Source organism: Polyodon spathula, chromosome 39 (assembly GCF_017654505.1).
Source record: "Polyodon spathula isolate WHYD16114869_AA chromosome 39, ASM1765450v1, whole genome shotgun sequence".
Taxonomy (NCBI): Eukaryota; Metazoa; Chordata; class Actinopteri; order Acipenseriformes; family Polyodontidae; genus Polyodon; species Polyodon spathula.
In genome coordinates this window covers 1766920-1789439 of record NC_054572.1, presented here as the reverse complement: position 1 = coordinate 1789439, position 22520 = coordinate 1766920, and the positions used below count along the sequence as shown (strand labels likewise).

At 38.0% G+C, this 22520-nt stretch overlaps 2 protein-coding genes across 2 annotated transcripts; both read left to right on the top strand.

Moving 5' to 3' along the window:
• The first annotated feature begins 11406 nt into the window (after positions 1–11406).
• On the top strand, positions 11407–12354 carry LOC121304663 (olfactory receptor class A-like protein 1). The gene has a single exon (XM_041235929.1). It carries the CDS (start codon positions 11407–11409, stop codon positions 12352–12354), a length of 948 nt encoding a protein of 315 aa, XP_041091863.1.
• Positions 12355–19128: 6774 nt separating this feature from the next.
• LOC121304661 (olfactory receptor class A-like protein 1) lies at positions 19129–20076 on the top strand. Its single transcript, XM_041235928.1, has one exon. It carries the CDS (start codon positions 19129–19131, stop codon positions 20074–20076), a length of 948 nt encoding a protein of 315 aa, XP_041091862.1.
• Positions 20077–22520: the final 2444 nt, after the last annotated feature.

The window sequence follows — 22520 nt, the reverse complement described above, 5'->3', positions numbered from 1 at the left end:
AGAAGGCTGTGTGGTCCAGCGGTTAAAGAAAAGAGCTTGTAACCCCAAGGTCCCTGGTTCAATTCCCAGTCACTTAACCTCCTTGTGCTCCATCTTTCAGGTGAGATGTTGTTGTAAGTGACTCTGCAGCTGATGCATAGTTCACACACCCTAATACTTTGTAAGTTGCTAAACAAACAAATAATAATAATAATGCTGCCAGTTAGAAATCTCTCTCTGGAACTGCATGCTTCTATGCATCCATGACATTCAAAGACCACATTCAGATTGCATAGTTGTGCAATTGAAAACAGGATGACTTCTAGAAGCACTGATATGTACAGTGCTCCAAGTGGCTTTATACTGAGCTAGTCTGTTCTTTTTTAAAGCATTGTAGTTACTGTAAGGTGTTCATCACAGAGAGACAGAGAGAGGGTTGGGTTTGAGATTTTCACTGTCCCTTGAATTACACATTCTCTGTTTCTTTCCTGTCATTCATTGATCACCTTAATTCTTAAAATAAGATATCATTAATAGCCAATAAGTCGAAACCTCTATCAATTCATAGCAGTTGACAGAACAATTTGATCTGATTGATCACAGGTGCAGCTATCTGATGAGATCAGCATTAATTTACACTTAAATATAGTCCACAATTAAATAAAGCCCACAAAGCTTATCCATGCAATCACGTTTTTTTTTTTGTTCAAACGCAAGTCAAAACGAACACGAGGCCAGCGATGCTTCCTCTTTAATCTGATTCAGTTGCAGTTCAGTGGGGTTCCTACCTTATGCTTCATAGATGTGATTTTCAGACACAAACCAGACCTGTTGTACAAGGTTAGTATAGCACCGTGGCGAATGTGGAAGTAAATCTGCTGTTCTACTGATAGCGATAATCTCTCACTTTAAGTCTGGATAGTGTATTAGTTTTACATTACCAGAGTATACAGTCTGATCTCTATGGCGATTTCCTCACTCTCCCTCAGGCTCCCAATAACCAAGGGTTTTCTAGTTTTCTAACACCTGTCCCTACTAATGCGGTTTGCCTTACATCAATAACGGGGTTGGTCTTAATAAGAAACAAACTATGGCAAGTGCTGAGTGCACATGGCTACAGCAGCTCTCCTAGAAGAGCAAAATAATCCTCTTGGGTGTCCCCAGCCCTTACAGAATAGCGCTACAGCCTGAAAGCTACAGCTGCTCCAAGCATTGGCTCAGCTCATGTGTGCCTGTTTAGAGAACATCATTCCTCCGTGGGGATTTATAAAGGGCTCTCCCTGGAGTGGAAACGTGTTTACTTGTTGTCTTTGCACTTTAATTAGTTCTTTACTGCTGATAAGACACCCCCACTGTATTAACAATTATTAATGAATGTCGAGGGAAAACACACTGCATATGTAATTGTTGAGTAAAAAGCAGCATGCTGTGAGTGTGTTTTTGATTCTGTTTGTCTGCTGCATTTTTAATTCCTAAATGTTTCTTTTCACCCTTTAATTCCGAAGTGGTTTATTCTCACCAAAGACATTTTTTTTTTAATTAATAATATTTTTTTAAAAATAATAATTATAATAAAATAATATATATAATATTATATATATATATATATATATATATATATATATATATATATATATATATATATATATATATAAATCAAGCACAAAGACAAATTAAAAAGCAAAACTGCTGGAACGTTATATGAGGATCAAAAAATAACCTAATTCGTTTTTTGACTTTCGAATGCGCTTGGCACAGTAATCAGTTTGTTTCATGCATTTTATCAGAGGAGGAAAGCAAGTGTGGACTTGCTAGTTAATTAAGGCTGCTGCTTAGAAGAAATCTCAGTTTGCGTCACAGTGTTTTCTCCATTACCTCGACCTAATTGAACACCGGAGAGAAGGACTCACTGAAAACTGCTTTATGCTTTAATTATTAACACAATAATTAGAGAGAACCCTTATTGCACTCTAATTAGCTGATATCAGTTGTAATTAAATTACAGGAAAGAAATAGCATTTAAATCATCTTTTTATGAAAGTTCTGTGATTTACTGAAATCAAGGAAAGCCATACAGGTTGCACCGCTCACCGCCTACACACAGAAGCAAAAAGAGGAGTGAACAAATTTTAATGTTAATGATTCATGTTGCAACACTTATGTTCTTGACCTCTTTAAAAATCCTCTCTGAGTAGTCTTTTTTCATTTCAAATGCTACTTTTTTCTTTTTTAATCTGGCATGAAGCATTTGCTAAAAGAAAAATGTTACAAAACTCATTTAAATGTTTTTTGTTTTTTTTTCTTTTATGTTTTGAAACATCGCAAGAGGCACAAAGGCAATCAAACTAACTGCCCAGGCAGCAGGTTTCCTAAAGATAGAAATGTATATATGAGTTATCATTCCCATAGCATTCCTGGGTGGAAAAACACAAGCAAAAAGACTATTTTCAAACTTATTGTACGGCTTCAGTAGCCATTACGTTTTTAGTGCTGGGGAAGAGAGAAAATAAAAACACCTTTTTAAGAGGAAACCTCTGTGGATTTTGCTGGTCACCTGGTTTAAACCCTACACATACTGTGCTACATACCCCTTTTAAAGTGATGTTAACCTGTAGGCGATGGCAAGGAAGTCCAGGCTGACAGTACAATCGCCTCTGTCAGGTCAAAATTTAATGTGTTTTGTGCTTCACGGTTTTCAGTGGACTTTTGGAAGATGGAAGTCGCAGTTTTTTGTTTCTTTGCAAGTAAAGCGGTCACGCTACTGCTCTGGATTTCTCTTTCCCTGAATAACTGAATCTAAATGCCTGTCAACATCCGCTTCTCAGCAGTGATCTACAGTAACGTTGCAGGAGGTACAGAAGAGCTTACCTCCATGGCTGTGTAAACTCCTGCCGGATGCTGCTTTACATGATCTGCTACAGACACAGTTTTTGTCTATTTAGAGACATTCGTTTTCTTGTTTACAGTGTGTAGTATTTTAATTTCCTGCTAGATTGCATGTAGTGACATGACATAATCACTGGACAGCACTGTACATGGTGAATAGCACACGCAGGCACACAGCAGAGCTGTACAGCTTCATTAATGCGATTATTTTTTTTGCATGAAATACAAATAATAATTATGAAATAATTTATTTTTATTTCTTAAGAATATAGTATTGTGCAGCCTGTGAAATCATGATTTACACAGGGCATTAATTATTACCAATATCGATACTCAATATTGGTGACCATGCCTAGTTATATATTACTTATTCTGTATGCAATAGAAAATGCTTAATAAAATCACAGGTTCACTGAAACAGTAGTTTTTATACCACATCTCAAAGTGCATTTTGACCTTTCACTAAATGCTTAATACACACAACAGATGCTTAAGGTATTTTCTGTGAGGAGAACCCATGCACCTGGCGTGGACCAGAACAGATGTGAAATATTCATTGTTGGCCAACTGCAAATCTAGGAGTTCTTTTGTGTTCCATTCTGAAGTTTATAGACTGTTACTGTTAAGTAGTACATCAATAAACTTTGCACCTCAGCACAAACGGGAAAGAAGAATGCTATGCTGCTAGGATTCCTGTATTGGATGCTTATCTATCTATTTATCTATCTATCTATCTAGTGTGACACGTTGTCTTTTGTATCTAATGGAAGTTGACATACTCAAGATCTCATTAGCTCTTGAACTTGTTCTCTGTACATAATATGAATTACATTTTGAGACTCAGGGGGAAGCCAGGCTGGCTGCTATTCATCTTGCACTTTATAGCTGAGGCATATGGAGAATAAACACTCATGCAATCACTTTTTAGCTGAAAGTTTTTAAAATACCAACAAAGTAGAGCTAGTATTAATACAGGACGTTGCTCCAGGCTAAAAATGAAACAAAAGTTACATAGGCAAAGGAACTTTCTTCAAGGAATTTTAATGATCGAGAGCTTTGTAATCATTTCTAATGATATATACGTGTCATTGTATTATATTGTATTGTATTTACTATCTGCATCTTAGTAATTCAATGCCCTTTAATGTCATGCTGTTTTGCTATGTGATGGTTTTTGAATGAGAGTCCTGGCATCATGCTGAGTATTTTTTTAATGTATTTTTAATGTTATGTTGGTAACACTTTATTTTAAGGTGCTGCTTACTAATGTTTTATACATGTTTTATAAATGTATAATAGATGCTTAATAACTATGTTAAAGCATTATAGATTGTTTAGAACCATACAATAGTCATAGATGGAATTACATTTTTATAAAGGGGGTAGTTTTTAGCCACCTATTCTACTTTGGGATGTTTAAATGTAATTCCGTTGATGGCTATTGCATGGTTGTAAACCATCTATAATGCTTTATTAACACTTTATAACATAGTTATTAAGCATTTATTATATACTTCTAAAACATTTTTAAGCAGCACCTTAATTTTAAGTGTTACCGTTATGTTACCCTGTCCTGTGTTATTCTTTTAACCATTTTGCCTCAAAAGAAAAAAAAAAAAAACACTTTAAAAACTTTTAATTTTTTAATTTATTTATTTTTTTAATTACATGTCAAGGCTAAGATCATGAAAAACATTAGGCTTGTTCTTTACAAATATTCCATCAAGTTGAAATGGTCATAGAAGCAATGCCGTATTTTGGGCACATTTATTTAGGAATATAATGTAATATACAAACAATATTTTCCAGGTAATACCAGACAAGACCAGAGTGAGTATATTATCTCTTAAGTGTGTATTTACACTCCCAAACAAGATACTGCATCCAATGTGACACCGAATCATTGGTGTCCCAGTAAAGTTATGTACAGGGGCCTCAGGCAATATAAATAGTAAAGTTTAGAATAAAGTCAGTATCTCCATGACAAGTGGGAACACTTCTAAATCAGAGCTATGGTAAGATTAAAAACAAATCTGTTCCATTCACTTTTAAACCTGTTAAAACAGATAATGCGTTCCTAATAATTCTCCAGACACTACAATTTCACTATATATACACACACACACACACACACACACACACACACACACACACACACACACACACACGAGTAAAAGACAAACCAAAGTCCACTTGTTTGTTGTTTGCAGAGACTCGGTGGGTCGCACACTGAGGATGGCTCAATTGTATCCCTAATTCATTTTAGACTTGATGTTCAAGAAAGTAACAAGTAAGCGGCAATGTTTTACATGTAATGCATATATGTGTTTTTAAGTTACGGCACGGCAGCTTCTAGAACTCCATAGAGTTCACACAAAACGCTTCAAATGTAATTTAAAATGGTTCTATACTAATATTATATAATGCAGAAAACCATGTCATGTAGAGTTCTACAGTCCCTTCTTTTCTCTACATCAGTGGATTTGTGAACAGCAAATCTTATGTTTGCCATGTTTCAGATACTTAAGTTACAGTACTTTCCTATCGTTGTATGAAACCCTTTACTTACCTTTTACTGTGAGCATGGGTTCCCACTGCCATGCTCACCCAGAACGTAGAGTACCATTGCTTAGTCCTGATCTATTACAATGATCATTTTATCCAATTCTGTTGAGCATTTTGAATGTGTGTTCTACTGTACTTTTGATATGGTTTTAATCTTCTTCAGCTGCCTTGTTCACCATCTCCTTTTCAAAGCAGGTAAGCATTTAGCATGCAGTGTGAGAAAGGCTCTTCAGAATCATATTCAATTGTGTGAACAGCAGTGATGTAAAATTGATTTCAGTCACGCTTCAATGTATATTATAATAAAATACCATCACTGCAAAACAGTTTGTATGCTTGCACCAATAAACTGCAACGCTTAGGAATCAATAAGCAGATTGCCAAAAAAGTGGCTATAGCAAATATCTTTAATTCATACCGTTACATTATATTTCAGAACTTGTTAAAGCTCACACAAGCAATCATGTTCAGTCTTTACAATTGTGTCCCATGCTAATGTAGTTTAGTCTTAACTGTACTTCTGCACAAAGCATTCACGTTTAGTTGCATCACCCGATCCTCCCTGGCACAAATCCTCACCTACTCTTTTGCAGCAGTAGGATGTTATTATATATTGACATATTGAAGCCTATATCGCCAGGATTTCATTTCAGCTAAGGGTGAAACCTAAGAAAACCTAAGAACTAAGGGTCTTACAATACTGAGTACTCAGCCTGTTAACACTTTCAAATAATGGCTGCAAACTCCTAGTGAATTCCATCTGGATACCATAGACAGTGCTTACATCCACCATGAAAGAAAGACAGATTGATGACCACGATCAGTGCATAAGGGTCTCTCCAAAATGAAAATCGAAAGTTTCTAGCTGCACAGCAACCCTCGGGGAAAACAAACGAATGTGATCAGTACGTCTTTCTGCATGTTGCTCTTACCATGAAACCCTTGACATCAGGAATGATGAACTATTTACAGTTCTGTACGAACGTCTTGAAAGAATGTTCTAATATGTCAAACTGATAAGGCTCTAGACAAGCTTACCGCCAATTGCAAAACTTAATTAAACAGTAAATTATTGCAAGCATGGGCTTGCAGCCTAATTAATAGTTATGTAATTAACCACCTCCTTACCAGAAAAAACATTCTTAATTTATATGTTTTAATTAGTCTCCAGAGAACAATACCAAATGGTTTATTAGCGTGGGATTATCATAAGCATTAATTAAAATGATTTTTTAACAACCCCATGTCTGAGTACCACTTAGAAAGTGGACCACAAACAAAATCCACTGGCAACATGTTATACACCAGCAACCTGTTATTTTCAAAAGAACCAAGTCAGCTGAACAAAAAGTGACAAAAAGCAAGGTTTTTTGCTTTGCTAGCTCACCATTTGCATCTATTTACATAAATCTTATTCCAAAGGAAAGAACCTTTTTTTATTAATCATTTTGTATATATTACTACTTCACTTGATAAACTATCCCATATCTTTTTTAAAACTCCTTAGCAGTTTTAAAAAAGTTTCCAAAAATCTGTTCTGAACATGCATTCACTTTCCCCTCTCACCCTACACTCTGCATTGAATTGAAGTCATATCTTGGGTTAACTAGTTAAGATGTGTATTAATAAGGCATTAGCATGCCAATAAATGCATCAGACTGCAGTCCATTTTCCGGCAGACAATGTTTTTGAAAGGTGGTTTGGTGACCTAGCTGGATACGTCTGGGTTTCACTACTCCTCCGGCCAGGTCCCAAGTTAAGTTCGGTGGTCTCATCCGACCAACGTCGGAAATCCACTTCATAAATTGACCCAAAAACCTGCAGACCTTAATTGAGTGTAATTATTCGATCAGGAGTGGAGTGACTGGCATGAGGGGAATCACCTATAGTTTCATGAACATTACATTTCACAAGCACCAAAAGAAATAGACTTATCAATACAGACAATTTTGGGTAACACTTTACATTAAATGGCTCTAATTGATGTGTATTTACATAGTAGTTACTTGTAAATACATGTGTACTAACACATAATTACAATTTTACTATGCATAGTTACAACGTACTTAATGTGTACATTTTTTTGCACAATATAACCCTAGCCCTAACCCTATCCCTAAAACTAGCCCTAGAGCTAACCCTATCCCTAAACCTAACCCTAGCCCTAAACCTATCCCCCCTAACCCTAGCCCACCTAACTCTAAACCTAACCCTTTTCTGGTACAATTGTGTACTTACATATATTGTGCAAGAAAATGTACACTTTAAATACCTTGTAATGATGCATAATAACATTGTAATTACACAATCATTACAGAAACTTAATGTAATGTGGTACCTTGTTTAGTACATGTAGCCCCATTCAATATGTCTATATGCATATTTCTCCATTTACATTTTTGAAGTTTGCATCCATGTTCATTAGTGCTGCAATCCTGTTGGCCAGTGAATGGGAATAAATACTATACTATGTAAACTTTCCCAAAACTGCCCGATGTTCTGAACTGTGTGTTGCTTTTGAGCTGTGCTGAACAACTGTCTACTGCAATTGAGAGCTGTGTTGTCCTTTACTAGACATTTCAAACAAACTGAGTTCCTATACAGAATAATTGCACATGTGCATCCATAACAAAGTGTGCAGTAGGGGATGTTTCCTAATCCCTGTTGCTTCTCCAGCCCCCAGACACTCCCCCATCTCCCCCAGAGGGAGTGTTCTCCCTGGGGCCACCCTTACTCTAGTTCTCCAGACAGCAAGCATATATATTTGTTTCCTGGTTAAATATTCAAGATAAATGGCAAAGTTAATAAAGGATACTATGTGGCTATTATCTCAAATGCATGACACTTATAGATTAATTGATACTCTCTAAGTGTCACTCTTGGTAGGAGGGGGGGGGGGGGGTAATTAATATAAGTGCTGGCTACATTTTAGTTCTCAGACATGGCCAGACAAAGTCAAAACTGGCAGCAATCCTGCTGAAACCAAGAGAGAAGATAAGAGCTGGGATTAACGTGCCTCAAATAGCAATTGCACTGCTAATCAGACAGTGTAATATTTTGCTACTAATTGTTTATTTCTTGAAATTAATTTCAATGGATCATTTTAAATGCGCAGTCATGTTTGATTTTCCGAATCATCTTATACTGGAATATCTGTGGATGTCGTATAAAATGTATAAAATATATATTAGCAGTAGCATAATTAATGTATTTTCTGTCTTCTTGCAGGAAGAATGCAAGAGTGCTGTATGGACAATTAGTTAAAATCCCTGAAATAATTACTGGTTTAAAGTGCCTTACAGTAGTAGTTATCTAATTTGGCATCTCTATTTTATTTTTAGATTTCCATTCATATTGCTTTTTAAATAAGCATGCATGCATATGATTATAGGAACATGCAGTCGGCTCCAATGGACGCTACAACTAAAGTGAAATTCCAAAGGATTCCCTGTTCCATTCCTGGAGATTAACTTCATGGTTCCTTGCAAATCCAGGTGGAATATCAGACACAAACCAACATGTCCTCAGTAACAAAGTGGAAATATAACATTGGGAAGATGGCATCTCTATTTTATTTTGCAATCTTGTGTAACTGGAATACAGAATGGAAACCGGATCGCAAAACGGAATCATCCAAGATCACAACAGTATTATGCAATTGAAATAGCTCTGGGATATTGGTCTCCATGTCTATCAGAAATATCAGGATTGTATTCATTCAACAAATTACAATGATCCAGCTTCAGCTGCACACCTGAAAGGGATTGTTAAATAATGCTACACCAGAACATAGTACTACAGTCCTGTAATTGTACACTGCTGATCTGGAATTTCCCAACTCTCTGTGCTATATGTTTTCGTCCCCTTATTGCAGAGCCCCATCAAGCATCCCCCTGCTCAAGAGAGACTACATGTATCCCACCCTACCACCACGTGTAAGCCTGTAGCCTTCAGACTGGAAAAACCAGAGTTCCTTGACAGTTTCTTCAACAGAACATTTTAAGTCAAACATATTTCAGGTTTTAAGACCGTTGACATTTTTATTGCAAATGCAGATATTCCCAATACCCCTCCCAGCACCTCCCATTGTTATTTGTCTTTCCAAAGGACCCATTGTTTGTTAATTGTTATTATTTCCTTTTAATTAGGAAGCTAATACCAGAGGTTCCAATTTGTGTCTCCCTCACATAATCTGTTCTCTTAAGTGGCTCCTTTAGTGATACCCACAGGATACCAACATTGTCCTACGCAATATATTTGTTTTGTTATTCCCTTGTCATACTTCCCTGCGCTTTGTCATTCTTGACAATGCTTTACCATGCTTTCTTTACATTGCACTGTGTAAAAAACATGGTAAAGCATTGACAAGGATTTGCTGGGAACTGTCTGAAGAAGAATGCCAAATTACCTCTCCTTAACAGCTTTGCACTGTTGCACAGTGCTTCTACATTATTGTACAGCAGTAGACTTGTGACCCAATTACTCCATGTACTGTACACTACAAACTACCTGCGTCAGCTTTCAGTAACGTGTACTCATTAAACACCTGCTCATTTGTTTTTCACAGCACTGTAAGCACATAAGCACAGTGCAATTATCAATATGAAATTAAGGGGGTCTAATTGCCCGTTGCTTTAATTGGAAGCAGTGGGAATGGTGGCAGGTGATCCGTGTGTATTTTGCTACTGGTATTAACCACTGTCAAGGGAGTGGGCATTTGGACTGAAAGTCTTTTGATCTAAACTTTTTCTTTCTTAGATGTTCACAGTTCAACTGTAAAAGTCGTTCTTTATCATCTCGTTTGCTCAGGTAAAGAAAATGAGACTAATATATTATTTAAACACCACTTGGACATACAAAGATACTGAAATGTGCTTATGAACCATTGGGATAGCATTATAATCCCAATATATTACCTGGGAGACACCATAACAGAGCAATTAGTAATCGTTCCAGTATACAGTATATCACATAAGCAACATCATTAATTCCCTACATTCTTACCTCCATTAAACCCTGGCTCACAGCCAAAATGTAAAAACAGTGCACACACAGTGAGTCGCACTGCACAAACCCACACAGCTGGATCTATCAGAATACCCCACAGTTTTGGCAATCCCCATTCTAAGAAGGATAACTGTCCAAACTTGTAATTGTGTCTCAGGCCACACATACAGTGTAACATGCAGAAAGAACCCCCCCCCACCCCCCACCCCTCCAGGAGACAGTGGGAGTTCAAATATAAGCAGGGTCGTATTCTCTATGTATCTCCCAAAAGTAAAGGAAAAGAAAGTAAAGCAGAAGGAAAAATGCACAGCTACTTTAATACATATATTCACACTGGTTATAAAGCTGCGAACCAAATAACCGATACACACGGACGGAATAATAATGGATGGGGTTCTATAATGAGTTTATTATATAAAGTACTGTTTAGCGTTCAATCTATTTGCTACTCATTAAAACGGTTTACCTGGTACAGGTTTTTGTTTTGTTTCATTCGCCTATGTTCAGGACCATTAGTTGTATTTTTATTCTTCTGGGTATATGTTAAAATTGGCCAGGGGTCCTTTTTACCACCTGCGTTATTACACTATAAATACAGGATGCACCCTAAGCCTGCAATCCCAGCCAGCTCAGTGCTCTGTAAGGTATGTAGAACAGATGTGCTTTTAGCTTGGAAGATGTAAACAGCCTCTGTATATTAAGGAAGTTATGTCTCATAAAATAAGATATGTTCAGGTAATTTTCAGTGTTGTAGCATATGTAGCATATAGAGACTAGCTAAAGCATGTATTTTAAAGGAAATGTGTTTTTTGTTGATAACTTGGATTTGTTTTGTTAAACAAATTACTTAATTTAATTTAAATTCAAATAAATTAATTTAATTTAAGGCAGCACGGGCAGGTGGCAAGGTGTTTTGTTTTGTTAACTCTCCGTCATTTTCCAGGGATCGTCAGCAGGTTAAAGAGGCCAATGGATCTGCCAACTATCCTGAAAGCTGCGTCCAACCTGCTTCTCATTGCAGTGGGGATCCCGGGAAACCTCATCGTTCTGCTGGTGTTTGGCCACATTGGTTGCGTGGAGCGCAAACTACTGCCAGCCGACAGCATCGTCTTCATGCTGGCGTTTGTGCACCTGCTGATAATCCTCACCCGAGGAGTCCCACAAACCCTCTTTACACTGAACTACCGAGGTTTCTACGACTCCTCAACCTGCAAGTTTCTCATTTTCATCTACAGAACATCCAGGGTAACGTCCATGTCCATGACCTTCCTCCTCAGTGCTTACCAGAGCATCCTAATCGCGCCGGCCACCTCCCGGCTCTCGTACCTCAAGCTAAAGCTCCCCACGTTGATCCTGCCATCCTTTGTCTTCTTGTGGCTCCTGGATGGGGCAACGTCCATCCACGGCATCCTGTACACATCTCAGATCCGGAACATCACTGGTCTCAAATTCACTCTCAATCTGAGCTACTGTCTTGTGGAGTATCCTGACGAAGCGACCTACATAGGGACTGGCACCATGGAACTCACCAGAGATCTTTTTTTCGTGTTTTTCATGGTGGTCACCAGCGCGTACATTTTGTTTGTTCTCTATCGACACCGCCAGCAGGTAAAGGGCATTCGGAGCTCCGAGCAGAACCAGAACACACCAGAAATGCGGGCGGCCAAAATCGTGGTCACTTTCGTCACCCTCTTCGTGGTTTTCTTTGGAGTCGACAACATGACCTGGATCTATACCTTGACTGCGCACAAGGTCCCTGTCGATTTGAACAACGTGAGGGTTTTCTTCTCCTCGCTCTACGCCTCTGTCTCTCCCATAATCGTGATCGCTTCAAACAAGAAAGTTAAAAGCAAGCTGCAGTGCACTAAGACGGTTAAGATTTCTCAATCCAAGACAACTACTGTTTCCACTGCTTAGTCATACTGTACTTATTCCTCTGCTTTGTCGTTTACAGTAAAACTACATTTAAAATGTCCCAATACAGGAAGAATCCCTTCTAGATAACGTCCATCAAACTGTTTCTTACTTCTTGCTTTGGCATATGAACCATCAGTCACTCATAAAAGAAAAAGTCAAACCAGTTTTAATTGTTTTCTACATATGAAGATGCAGTAGGTTTGAAGCACAGAAGTGAGGGTCGGAGTCAGTCCACTGCTCTCGTGAAATATATGCATTAGGAGGTTTAATCAATGAATGATTAATCCCACCTGTGGGCTTTTTGCATTCAAACAGCATTATGTTAGGACTTATCTTTCAATACAATTTCACATGACTCGCAAACAGGTGTGATGAATCGATTTGCAGCAGTTTCCACACACAGGTGTAGTACATAATATCATTACATGTAGTTTTTCACATGCTTATTGAGCCACCATTGGGATTTAACAATGCCTATCACTTAGAAGAAACGGCAAGAAGATTTCTAATTGCTACTCTTATGTAGAATTGATTCTGTAATAGGTTTGTATCTGGCTCTTATCGTTACAGTACTGTTTCTAGCAATATTCATAGTTTAGCAGTATGAAGCATACACCAAAACATCACACAAGCATAAGAGTTGTTTTTGTTGTTTTTGTACCCCTTACTAATGCTGCCGTTCCCATACTGCTTATAATTGTGTTTAAAGTAACATGAATTAAAAATGTTCATTGTAAGAAACTTAATTTACCTGTAACTGTTTTTTGCAGGACACAATTGCAAATCTCAGCTGACTGATTCCTATTGCAGGTTTAAAGGTTTTCACTAATAAACATTGGATCACATTGTGATTTAAAATGCGTTATATGTTATATACATGTATTTCTTGGAGAGTTGCTACGTATTATAAAGTGCTATTGCTAGCTCTCTGGGTGTATTCCACTTACTCTCATTACATGATAGCTTTTGATTCCTAACTCACAGAAATAGAAACTCCCTGAAGGATCACAGTAGAGGAAAAACTAAAGAAAAGTGCACATTTAGCTTGTTTAATAAACAAAGCAGAACATCACAGCCTCACGTTGAAAGTTACTCAGCCGTCACCCTCATTGCGTGGGGAATAAGTAGCACAACCTCCCCAAGCACCACACATACACAAATACTTCTCATTTGAAATCTCCTTGGATCGAAGCATACTGTTCTTTTTATTTCAGTGTATGTCAGCTGTTACCCGCCTCAGAAAACACAGCCCTGACAGGCCCTCGACTGCACCTGTCCTATCCCAAACTTCACAGGTAGCTTTATAACAGGACTGCAGTGTAACCACCAATTGGGAGAGCAGGGAGATATGATCGGCCTCATTCAGCAGCGAAGCATCCAAATAACAATCTGCTCAAATATGATCAGAGCAGTTATACACACTCTGAAATGTTGCACAGAGTTCAATATGCAAGGGGATTTATTTATGGTCTATTTGACTACACTTGGAAAGTATTGTGACACAGCCGGTACACTCTTCCCTCAACATCAACTACACCATGACAATTCCTGATGCACCATACAAATATTAAAACAATAATAAAATAAAACATTTAAATGTGTGAAATATACACTCCATTGCCAGTCCAGCAATGTATAAGCATGCATGTTTTAGGGGAGAAAAAAAAAAAACCAGTACAGCACCTCCTTGTATGAGCAATGTAGTGCTTGTTATGTCACTGCAGGTAAGCATATTATTTAATGATAAAGGGATTATGGCACACCCTCATGGTAATTCTTATAAATGCTGGCTTTCAGGAGAACAAAATTACAAGAAACTCCTTTAATCAGGTATACTAAAATGTAGTACTGAAGATGCTAAACCACAACCAGCCTGTTTAAGCACGGTTATCATGCACAGTACAGGTGTGGCCAAATCTGTTTAAGAGATGGGTATTTCTTGCGGATTAGCTATCACTCTGATATATCCCTTTACATATTCACAGCAGCTACTGGATTAACAATAGAGAATTATACAGCGAATTATAATACTGGCTATTCTTGAACCAGGATCTAAAAAAAAAAAAAAAACAGAATCATTCGAAATGATTTTGACAAGGATACCTTTATCAAAGTTTACCATGATGAAAAGAGGGGACCTACTGTATCCCCATTTACATTTTTGAAGTTTGCATCCTTGTTCACTACTGCTGCAATGCTGTTGGCTGGCGAATGGGAATAAATACAATACTATGTGAACTTTCCCAAAACTGCCCGATGTTCTGAACTGTGTGGTGCTTTTGAGCTGTGCTGAACAACTGTCTACTGCAATTGAGAGCTGTGTTGTCCTTCATTAGCTGTAAAGTTAATCCATTAGTCATATTCACGACTACATTTAAAATCAAGAGTCTGGGTGTGCGACACACATACACAGACTGTGTATATATCTATATCTATATATATATATCTATATCTCTATCTATCTATCTATCTATCTATCTATCTATCTATATATATATATATATATATATATATATATATATATATATATATACTGTGTGTATATTATTATTAGTAGCATAATTAATGTATATTCTGTCTTGTAGGACATATTCCCTGAATATGATCGTGTGTATTAATGATATAACTGGATTAATTAATAAAACTGCTGTATTTTAGGAAAAAGAGCAAACTGCTGTGATTTAAGAAAAATAGCTCCTTTGGTTTCTGGCAGGAATACTGAACTGAAGATTACCAGGGCTAGGAGGAGGGCATCTGGACTGGATGAGGCTGAAAGGACAGTGAAGATACTGCAAAACTGCAAACACAAGCGGTTTGGTGCAAGGAAGACATAAAGTACAGATGTCAACCAGTCCCAACTGCAACAACAAGCTGCTGGACGAAAGGAAGCAGACAAAGGACAAATCTCAAAGATTTGTGAGTTAAAAAGGCAAGATACACAAACGATCTCATCAAAGTGGCTACTTAGCAGAGTGATAAGACTTTTGCGCTCCACATCAAATGCTAAACAAGGTGCTGTCACTCAGCTAAGCAAAGCTGCAACTCCGGGACTCTGCCTAAAAACAGAATCAAGATGGGACTCTACCTAAACCGACCCACGATGAGGAAGCAAGCTGCAGCAAGTCAATGACCACAAGCAACGAGACTGAGGCCTGGCTAGACAACGATTGTTACCAGACAAACCAGTCTGGGTCTGCTTTACACCTGAAACCACAGTGTCCAAAAGAAGCTGTGCCCTGCTACCTGCGTAGCTAAAAGATTCAACGAAGAGGACAGCGCGGATGGGCACTGTTGTGGATCCTATACCGAGGACTGAAGACTTTGTTGCAGCTGTTTGTTGATTCTGTCAAGAATTGAAAGTTTTGTTGCTGAGTTTGAACCAAAGTGGAATTGAAGACATTGTTGTGGAGAGGAGTGTGTGTGTGTGTGTGTGTGTGTGTGTGTGTGTGTGTGTGTGTGTGTGTGACAGAGCAGACACACAGGAGACAGGCGGTGCCATATTTCAACTGCCTGCTAGTCAAACATGAATGTAGAGAGAGCTTTGGAATTGTCTTTGTGCTTAGAGACTAAGAGATTTACTTTATAACTTTTCTGTTTATTATTTGTATACTTAAGAAAATACTACTATTGATTAACCATTCCTTGTGTCTGCGCGTGAATGTGTGTTCATAGTAAATCCTGGATATTTGGAACACATCAAAATTAAATATTGTTAGTAAGAGAAGTAATAAACCTAGATAAATATTAATTTATCAATTATTGAATTGTCCATACAGTCTTCTTGCAGGAAGAATGCAAGAGTGCTGTATGGACAATTAGTTAAAATCCCTGAAAGAATTACTGGTTTAAAGTGCCTTACAGTAGTAGTTATCTAATTTGGCATCGCTATTTTATTTTTAGATTTCCATTCATATTGCTTTTTAAATAAGCATGCATGCATATGATTATAGGAACATGCAGTCGGCTCCAATGGACGCTACAACTAAAGTGAAATTCCAAAGGATTCCCTGTTCCATTCCTGGAGATTAACTTCATGGCTCCTTGCAAACCCAGGTGGAATATCAGAGACAAACCAACATGTCCTCAGTAACAAAGTGGGAATATGACATTGGGAAGATGGCATCTCTATTTTATTTTGCAATCCTGCGTAACTGGAATACAGAATGGAAACCGGATCGCAAAACGGAATCATCCAAGATCACAACAGTATTATGCAATTGAAATAGCTCTGGGATATTGGTCTCCATGTCTATCGGAAATATCAGGATTGTATTGATTCAACAAATTACAATGATCCAGCTTCAGCTGCACACATGAAAGGGATTGTTAAATAATGCTACACCAGGACATAGTACAGCACTTTCCACTGTATTTAATGTACTATTTCATGTATTATGCTACTATCATGTATTATGAACTTTCCACTGTATTTAATGTATTATGCTTTTTTTTTTTTTTTTTTTTTTACTTTACTGTAACCTACTGACGACAATACAATGCATGTATTATGCATTTCTCTGTATTTAAAGTATTATGGATGTTCTTGTTGTCCACTATTAAAGGAGCTATATAAAAATATATATGTGATGGTATTCCACTATTAAAGGAGCTATATAAAATAAATACTGATTGATTGATTGACTGATTGATAGTTCTACGGTCCTGTAACAGTACACTGGGGGTTTGGGACTTCGCAAACTTCTGTGCCATATGTTTCCATCCCTTATTGCAGAGCCCCATCAAGCATCCCCCTGCTCAAGAGAGACTACATGTATCCCACACTACCACCACGTGTAAGCCTGTAGCCTTCAGGCTGGAAAAAACAGAGTTCCTTGACAGAACATTTTAAGTCAAACATATTTCAGGTTTTAAGACCGTTTATATTTTTATTGTAAATGCAGATATTCCCAATACCCTTCTCAGCATCTCCCATTGTTATTTAGCTTTCCAAAGGACTCACGGTTTGTTAATTGTTATTATTTCCTTTTAATTAGGAAGCTAATACCAGAGGTTCCAATTTGCGTCTCCCTCACATAATCTGTTCTCTTAAGTGGCTCCTTTAGTGATACCCACAGGATACCAGCATTGTCCTACGCAATATATTTGTTTTGTTACATATATTATTACTTTATTATTCTTGACAATGCTTTAGCATGCTTTCTTTACATTGCACTGTGTAAAAAACATGGTAAAGCACTGACAAGGATTTGCTGGGAACTGTCTGAAGAAGAATGCCAAATGACCTCTCCTTAACAGCTTTGCACTGTTGCACAGTGCTTCTACATTATTGTACAGCAGTAGGCTTGTGACCCAATTACTCCATGTACTGTACACTACAAACTACCTGCGTCAGCTTTCAGTAATGTGTACTCATTAAACACCTGCTCATTTGTTTTTCACAGACTGTAAGCACATAAGCACAGTGCAATTATCAATATGTAATTAAGGGGGTCTAATTGCCCGTTGCTTTAATGGGAAGCAGTGGGAATGGTGGCAGGTGATCCGTGTGTATTTTGCTACAGGTATTAACCATTGTCGAGGGTGTGGGCATTTGGACTGAAAGTCTTTTTATCTATCTATCTTTTTTGTCTTTTTTTCTTAGATGATCACAGTTCAGCTATAAAAGTCGTTCTTTATCATCTTGTTTGGTCAGGTAAAGAAACTGAGACTAATATATTATTTAAAAACCACGTGGACATACAGAGATACCGAAATGTGCTTTTGAACCATTGGTATAGCATTATAATCCCAATATATTACCCTGGAGAAACCATAGCAGAGCAATTAGTAATCATTCCAGTATACAGTACATCACATAAGCAACACCATTAACTCCCTACATTCTTACCTCTCTTAAACCCTGGCTCACAGCCAAAATGTAAAAACAGTGCACACACAGTGAGTCGGACTCCCCAAACCCATATAGCTGGATCTATCAGCATACCCCACAGTTTTGGCAATCCCCATTCTAAGAAGGATAACTGTCCAAACTTGTAATTGTACCACACACTGTCTTCTTAGGCTACACAGACAACAGGAGTTCAAATATAAGCAGGATCATATTCTGTATGTATCTACCAAATGAAAAGGAAAAGGAACGTAAAGGTGAATGAATAATGCACAGCTACTTTAATACATATACACACACTGGTTATTAAGCTACAAACCAGACAAACGATAGAAGTAGATGGAATAATAATGGTTAAGGTTCTATAATGAGTTTATTACATAAAGTACTGTTTAGTATTCCATGCATTTGCTACTCATTAAATCAGTTTACCTGGTACAGCGATTAGTTTTTGTTTTGTTTGGCTCGAATATGTTAAGGACCATTAGTTGTATTTTTATTCTTCTGGGTATATGTTAATATTGGCCAGGGGTCCTATTTCCCACCTGCATTATTAAACTCAACTATAAATACAGTATGCGCCCTGAGCCTGCAATCCCAGCCAGCTCAGTGCTCTGTAAGGTATGTAGAACACATGTGCTTTTAGCTTGGAAGATGTAAACAGCCTCTGGATATTAAGGAAGTTATGTCTCATAAAATAAGATATGTGCAGGTAATTTTCAGTGTTATAGCATACGTAGCATATAGAGATTAGCTAAAGCATTTATTTTAACACAGATGTGTTTTTTGTTGATAACTTGGATTTGTTTTGTTAAACAAATGACTTCAAATAAATTAATTTAAGGCAGCATGGGCAGGTGGCAAGGTGTTTTGTTTTGTTAACTCTCCGTCATTTTCCAGGGATCGTCAGCAGGTTAAAGAGGCCAATGGATCTGCCAACTATCCTGAAAGCTGCGTCCAACCTCCTTCTCATTGCAGTAGGGATCCCGGGAAACCTCATCGTTCTGCTGGTGTTTGGACACATCGGTTGCGTGGAGCGCAAACTGCTGCCAGCCGACAGCATCGTCTTCATGATGACTTTTGTACACCTACTGATAATCTTCAACCAAGGAATCCCAGAAACCCTCTTCTCACTGAACTACAGGGGATTCTACAGCTCCTCAATCTGCAAGTTTCTCATTTTCATCTACAGAACATCCAGGGCTATGTCCATGTCCATGACCTTCCTCCTCAGCGCTTACCAGAGCATCCTGATCGCGCCGGCAACCTCCCGGTTTTCGTGCCTAAAGCCAAAGCTCCCCACGCTGATCCTGCCATCCTTTGTCTTCTTGTGGCTCCTGGATGGGGCAACGACCATCCAAGGCATCGTGTACACATCTCAGATCCGGAACATCACCGGTCTCAAATTCACTCTCAATCTGACCTACTGTATTGTGGAGTATCCTAACGAAGCGTCCTATGTAGGGACCGGCACCATGGTCCTCTTCAGAGATCTCTTCTTCGTATTTTTCATGGTGGTCACCAGCGCGTACATTTTGTTTGTTCTCTATCGACACCGCCAGCAGGTAAAGGGCATTCGGAGCTCCGAGCAGAACCAGAACACGCCAGAAATGCGGGCGGCCAAAATCGTGGTCACTTTCGTCATCCTCTTCGTGGTTTTCTTCGGAGTCGACAACATAACCTGGGTCTACTCCTTGACTCAGCACAAGGTCCCTGTCGATTTGAATAATGTGAGGGTTTTCTTCTCCTCGCTCTACGCCTCTGTCTCTCCCATAGTCGTGATCGCTTCAAACAAGAAAGTCAACAGCAAGCTGCAGTGCACTAAGACGGTTAAGATTCCTCAATCCAAGACAACTACTGTTTACACTGTTTAGTCATACTGTACCTATTCCTCTGCTTCGTCATTTACAGTAAAACCAGATTTAAAACGTCCCAATGCAGGAAGAATCCCTTCTAGATAACATCCATCAAACTGGTTCTTACTTCTTGCTTTGGCACATGAACCATGAGCCACTCATAAAAGAAAAGAAAAACTTCAATCCAGTTTTAGTTGTTTTCTACATATGAAGATGCAGTAGGTTTAAAGCACAGAAGTGAGGGTCGGAGTCAGTCCACTGCTCTCATGTATATATGCATTAGGAGGTTTAATCAATGAATGATTAATCCCACCTGTGATCTTTGATTGATTAAAAATAACTGATTGCTTAATCTTGTCTATCTGAGAGCTGGATCAAAAAACTGGTCAATTTATATGTAAGTAAATATATGTATATTAAACATTAGCTGGCATTATAACATATTTGCATTAGAAGCATTATGTTAGGACTTTACTTGTAATTGTCTTTCAATACAATTTCACATGACTCGCAAACATGTGTGATGAATCGATTTGCAGCAGTTTCCACACACAGGTGTAGTACATAATATCATTACATGTGGTTTTTCACATGCTTATTGAGCCACCATTGGGATTTAACAATGCCTATCACTTAGAAGAAACTGCAACAAGATTTCTAATTGCTAATCCTCTGCAGGATTGATTTTGTAATAGGTTTGTATCTGGCTCTTATAGTTACAGTACTGTTTCTAGCAATATTCATAGTTTAGCAGTATGAAGCATACACCAAAACATCACACAAGCATAAGAGTTGTTTTTGTTGTTTTTGTGCCCCTTACTAATGCTGGCGTTCCCATACTGCTTATAATTGTGTTTAAAGTAACATGAATTAAAAATGTTCATTGTAAGAAACTTAATTTACCTGTAACTGTTTTTTGCAGGACACAATTGCAAATCTCAGCTGACTGATTCCTATTGCAGGTTTAAATGTTTTCACTAATAAACATTGGATCACATTGTGATTTAAAATGCGTTATATGTTATATACATGAATTTCTTGGAGAGTTGCTATGTATTATAAAATGCTATTGCTATCTCTCTGGGTGTATTCCACTTACTCTCATTACATGATAGCTTTTGATTCCTAACTCACAGAAATAGAAACTCCCTGAAGGATCACAGTAGAGGAAAAACTAAAGAAAAGTGCACATTTAGCTTGTTTAATAAACAAAGCAGAACATCACAGCCTCACGTTGAAAGTTACTCAGCCGTCACCCTCATTGTGTGGGGAATAAGTAGCACAACCTCCCCAAGCACCACACACACACAAATACTTCTCAACTGAAATCTCCTTGGATCGAAGCATACTGTTCTTTTTATTTCAGTGTATGTCAGCTGTTACCCGCCTCAGAAAACACAGCCCTGACAGGCCCTCGACTGCACCTGTCCTATCCCAAACTTCACAGGTAGCTTTATAACAGGACTGCAGTGTAACCACCAATTGGGAGAGCAGGGAGATATGATCGACCTCATTCAGCAGCGAAGCATCCAAATAACAATCTGCTCAAATATGATCAGAGCAGTTATACACACTCTGAAATGTTGCACAGAGTTCAATATGCAAGGGGATTTATTTATGGTCTATTTGACTACACTGGGAAAGTATTGTGACACAGCCGGTACACTCTTCCCTCAACATCAACTACACCATGACAATTCCTGATGCACCATACAAATATTAAAACAATAATAAAATAAAACATTTAAATGTGTGAAATATACACTCCATTGCCAGTCCAGCAATGTATAAGCATGCATGTTTTAGGGGAGAAAAAAAAAACCCAGTACAGCACCTCCTTGTATGAGCAATGTAGTGCTTGTTATGTCACTGCAGGTAAGCATATTATTTAATGATAAAGGGATTATGGCACACCCTCATGGTAATTGTTATAAATGCTGGCTTTCAGGAGAACAAAATTACAAGAAACTCCTTTATTCAGGTATACTAAAATGTAGTACTGAAGATGCTAAACCACAACCAGCCTGTTTAAGCACGGTTATCATGCACAGTACAGGTGTGGCCAAATCTGTTTAAGAGATGGGTATTTCTTGAGGATTAACTATGACTCTGATATATCCCTTTACATATTCACAGCAGCTACTGGATAAACCATAGAGAATTATACAGCGAATTATAATACTGGCTATTCTTGAACCAGGATCTAAAAAAAAAAAAAAAACCAGAATCATTCAAAATGATTTTGACAAGGATACCTTTATCAAAGTTTACCATGATGGAAAGAGGGGACCTACTGTATCCCCATTTACATTTTTGAAGTTTGCATCCTTGTTCACTACTGCTGCAATGCTGTTGGCTGGCGAATGGGAATAAATACAATACTATGTGAACTTTCCCAAAACTGCCCGATGTTCTGAACTGTGTGGTGCTTTTGAGCTGTGCTGAACAACTGTCTACTGCAA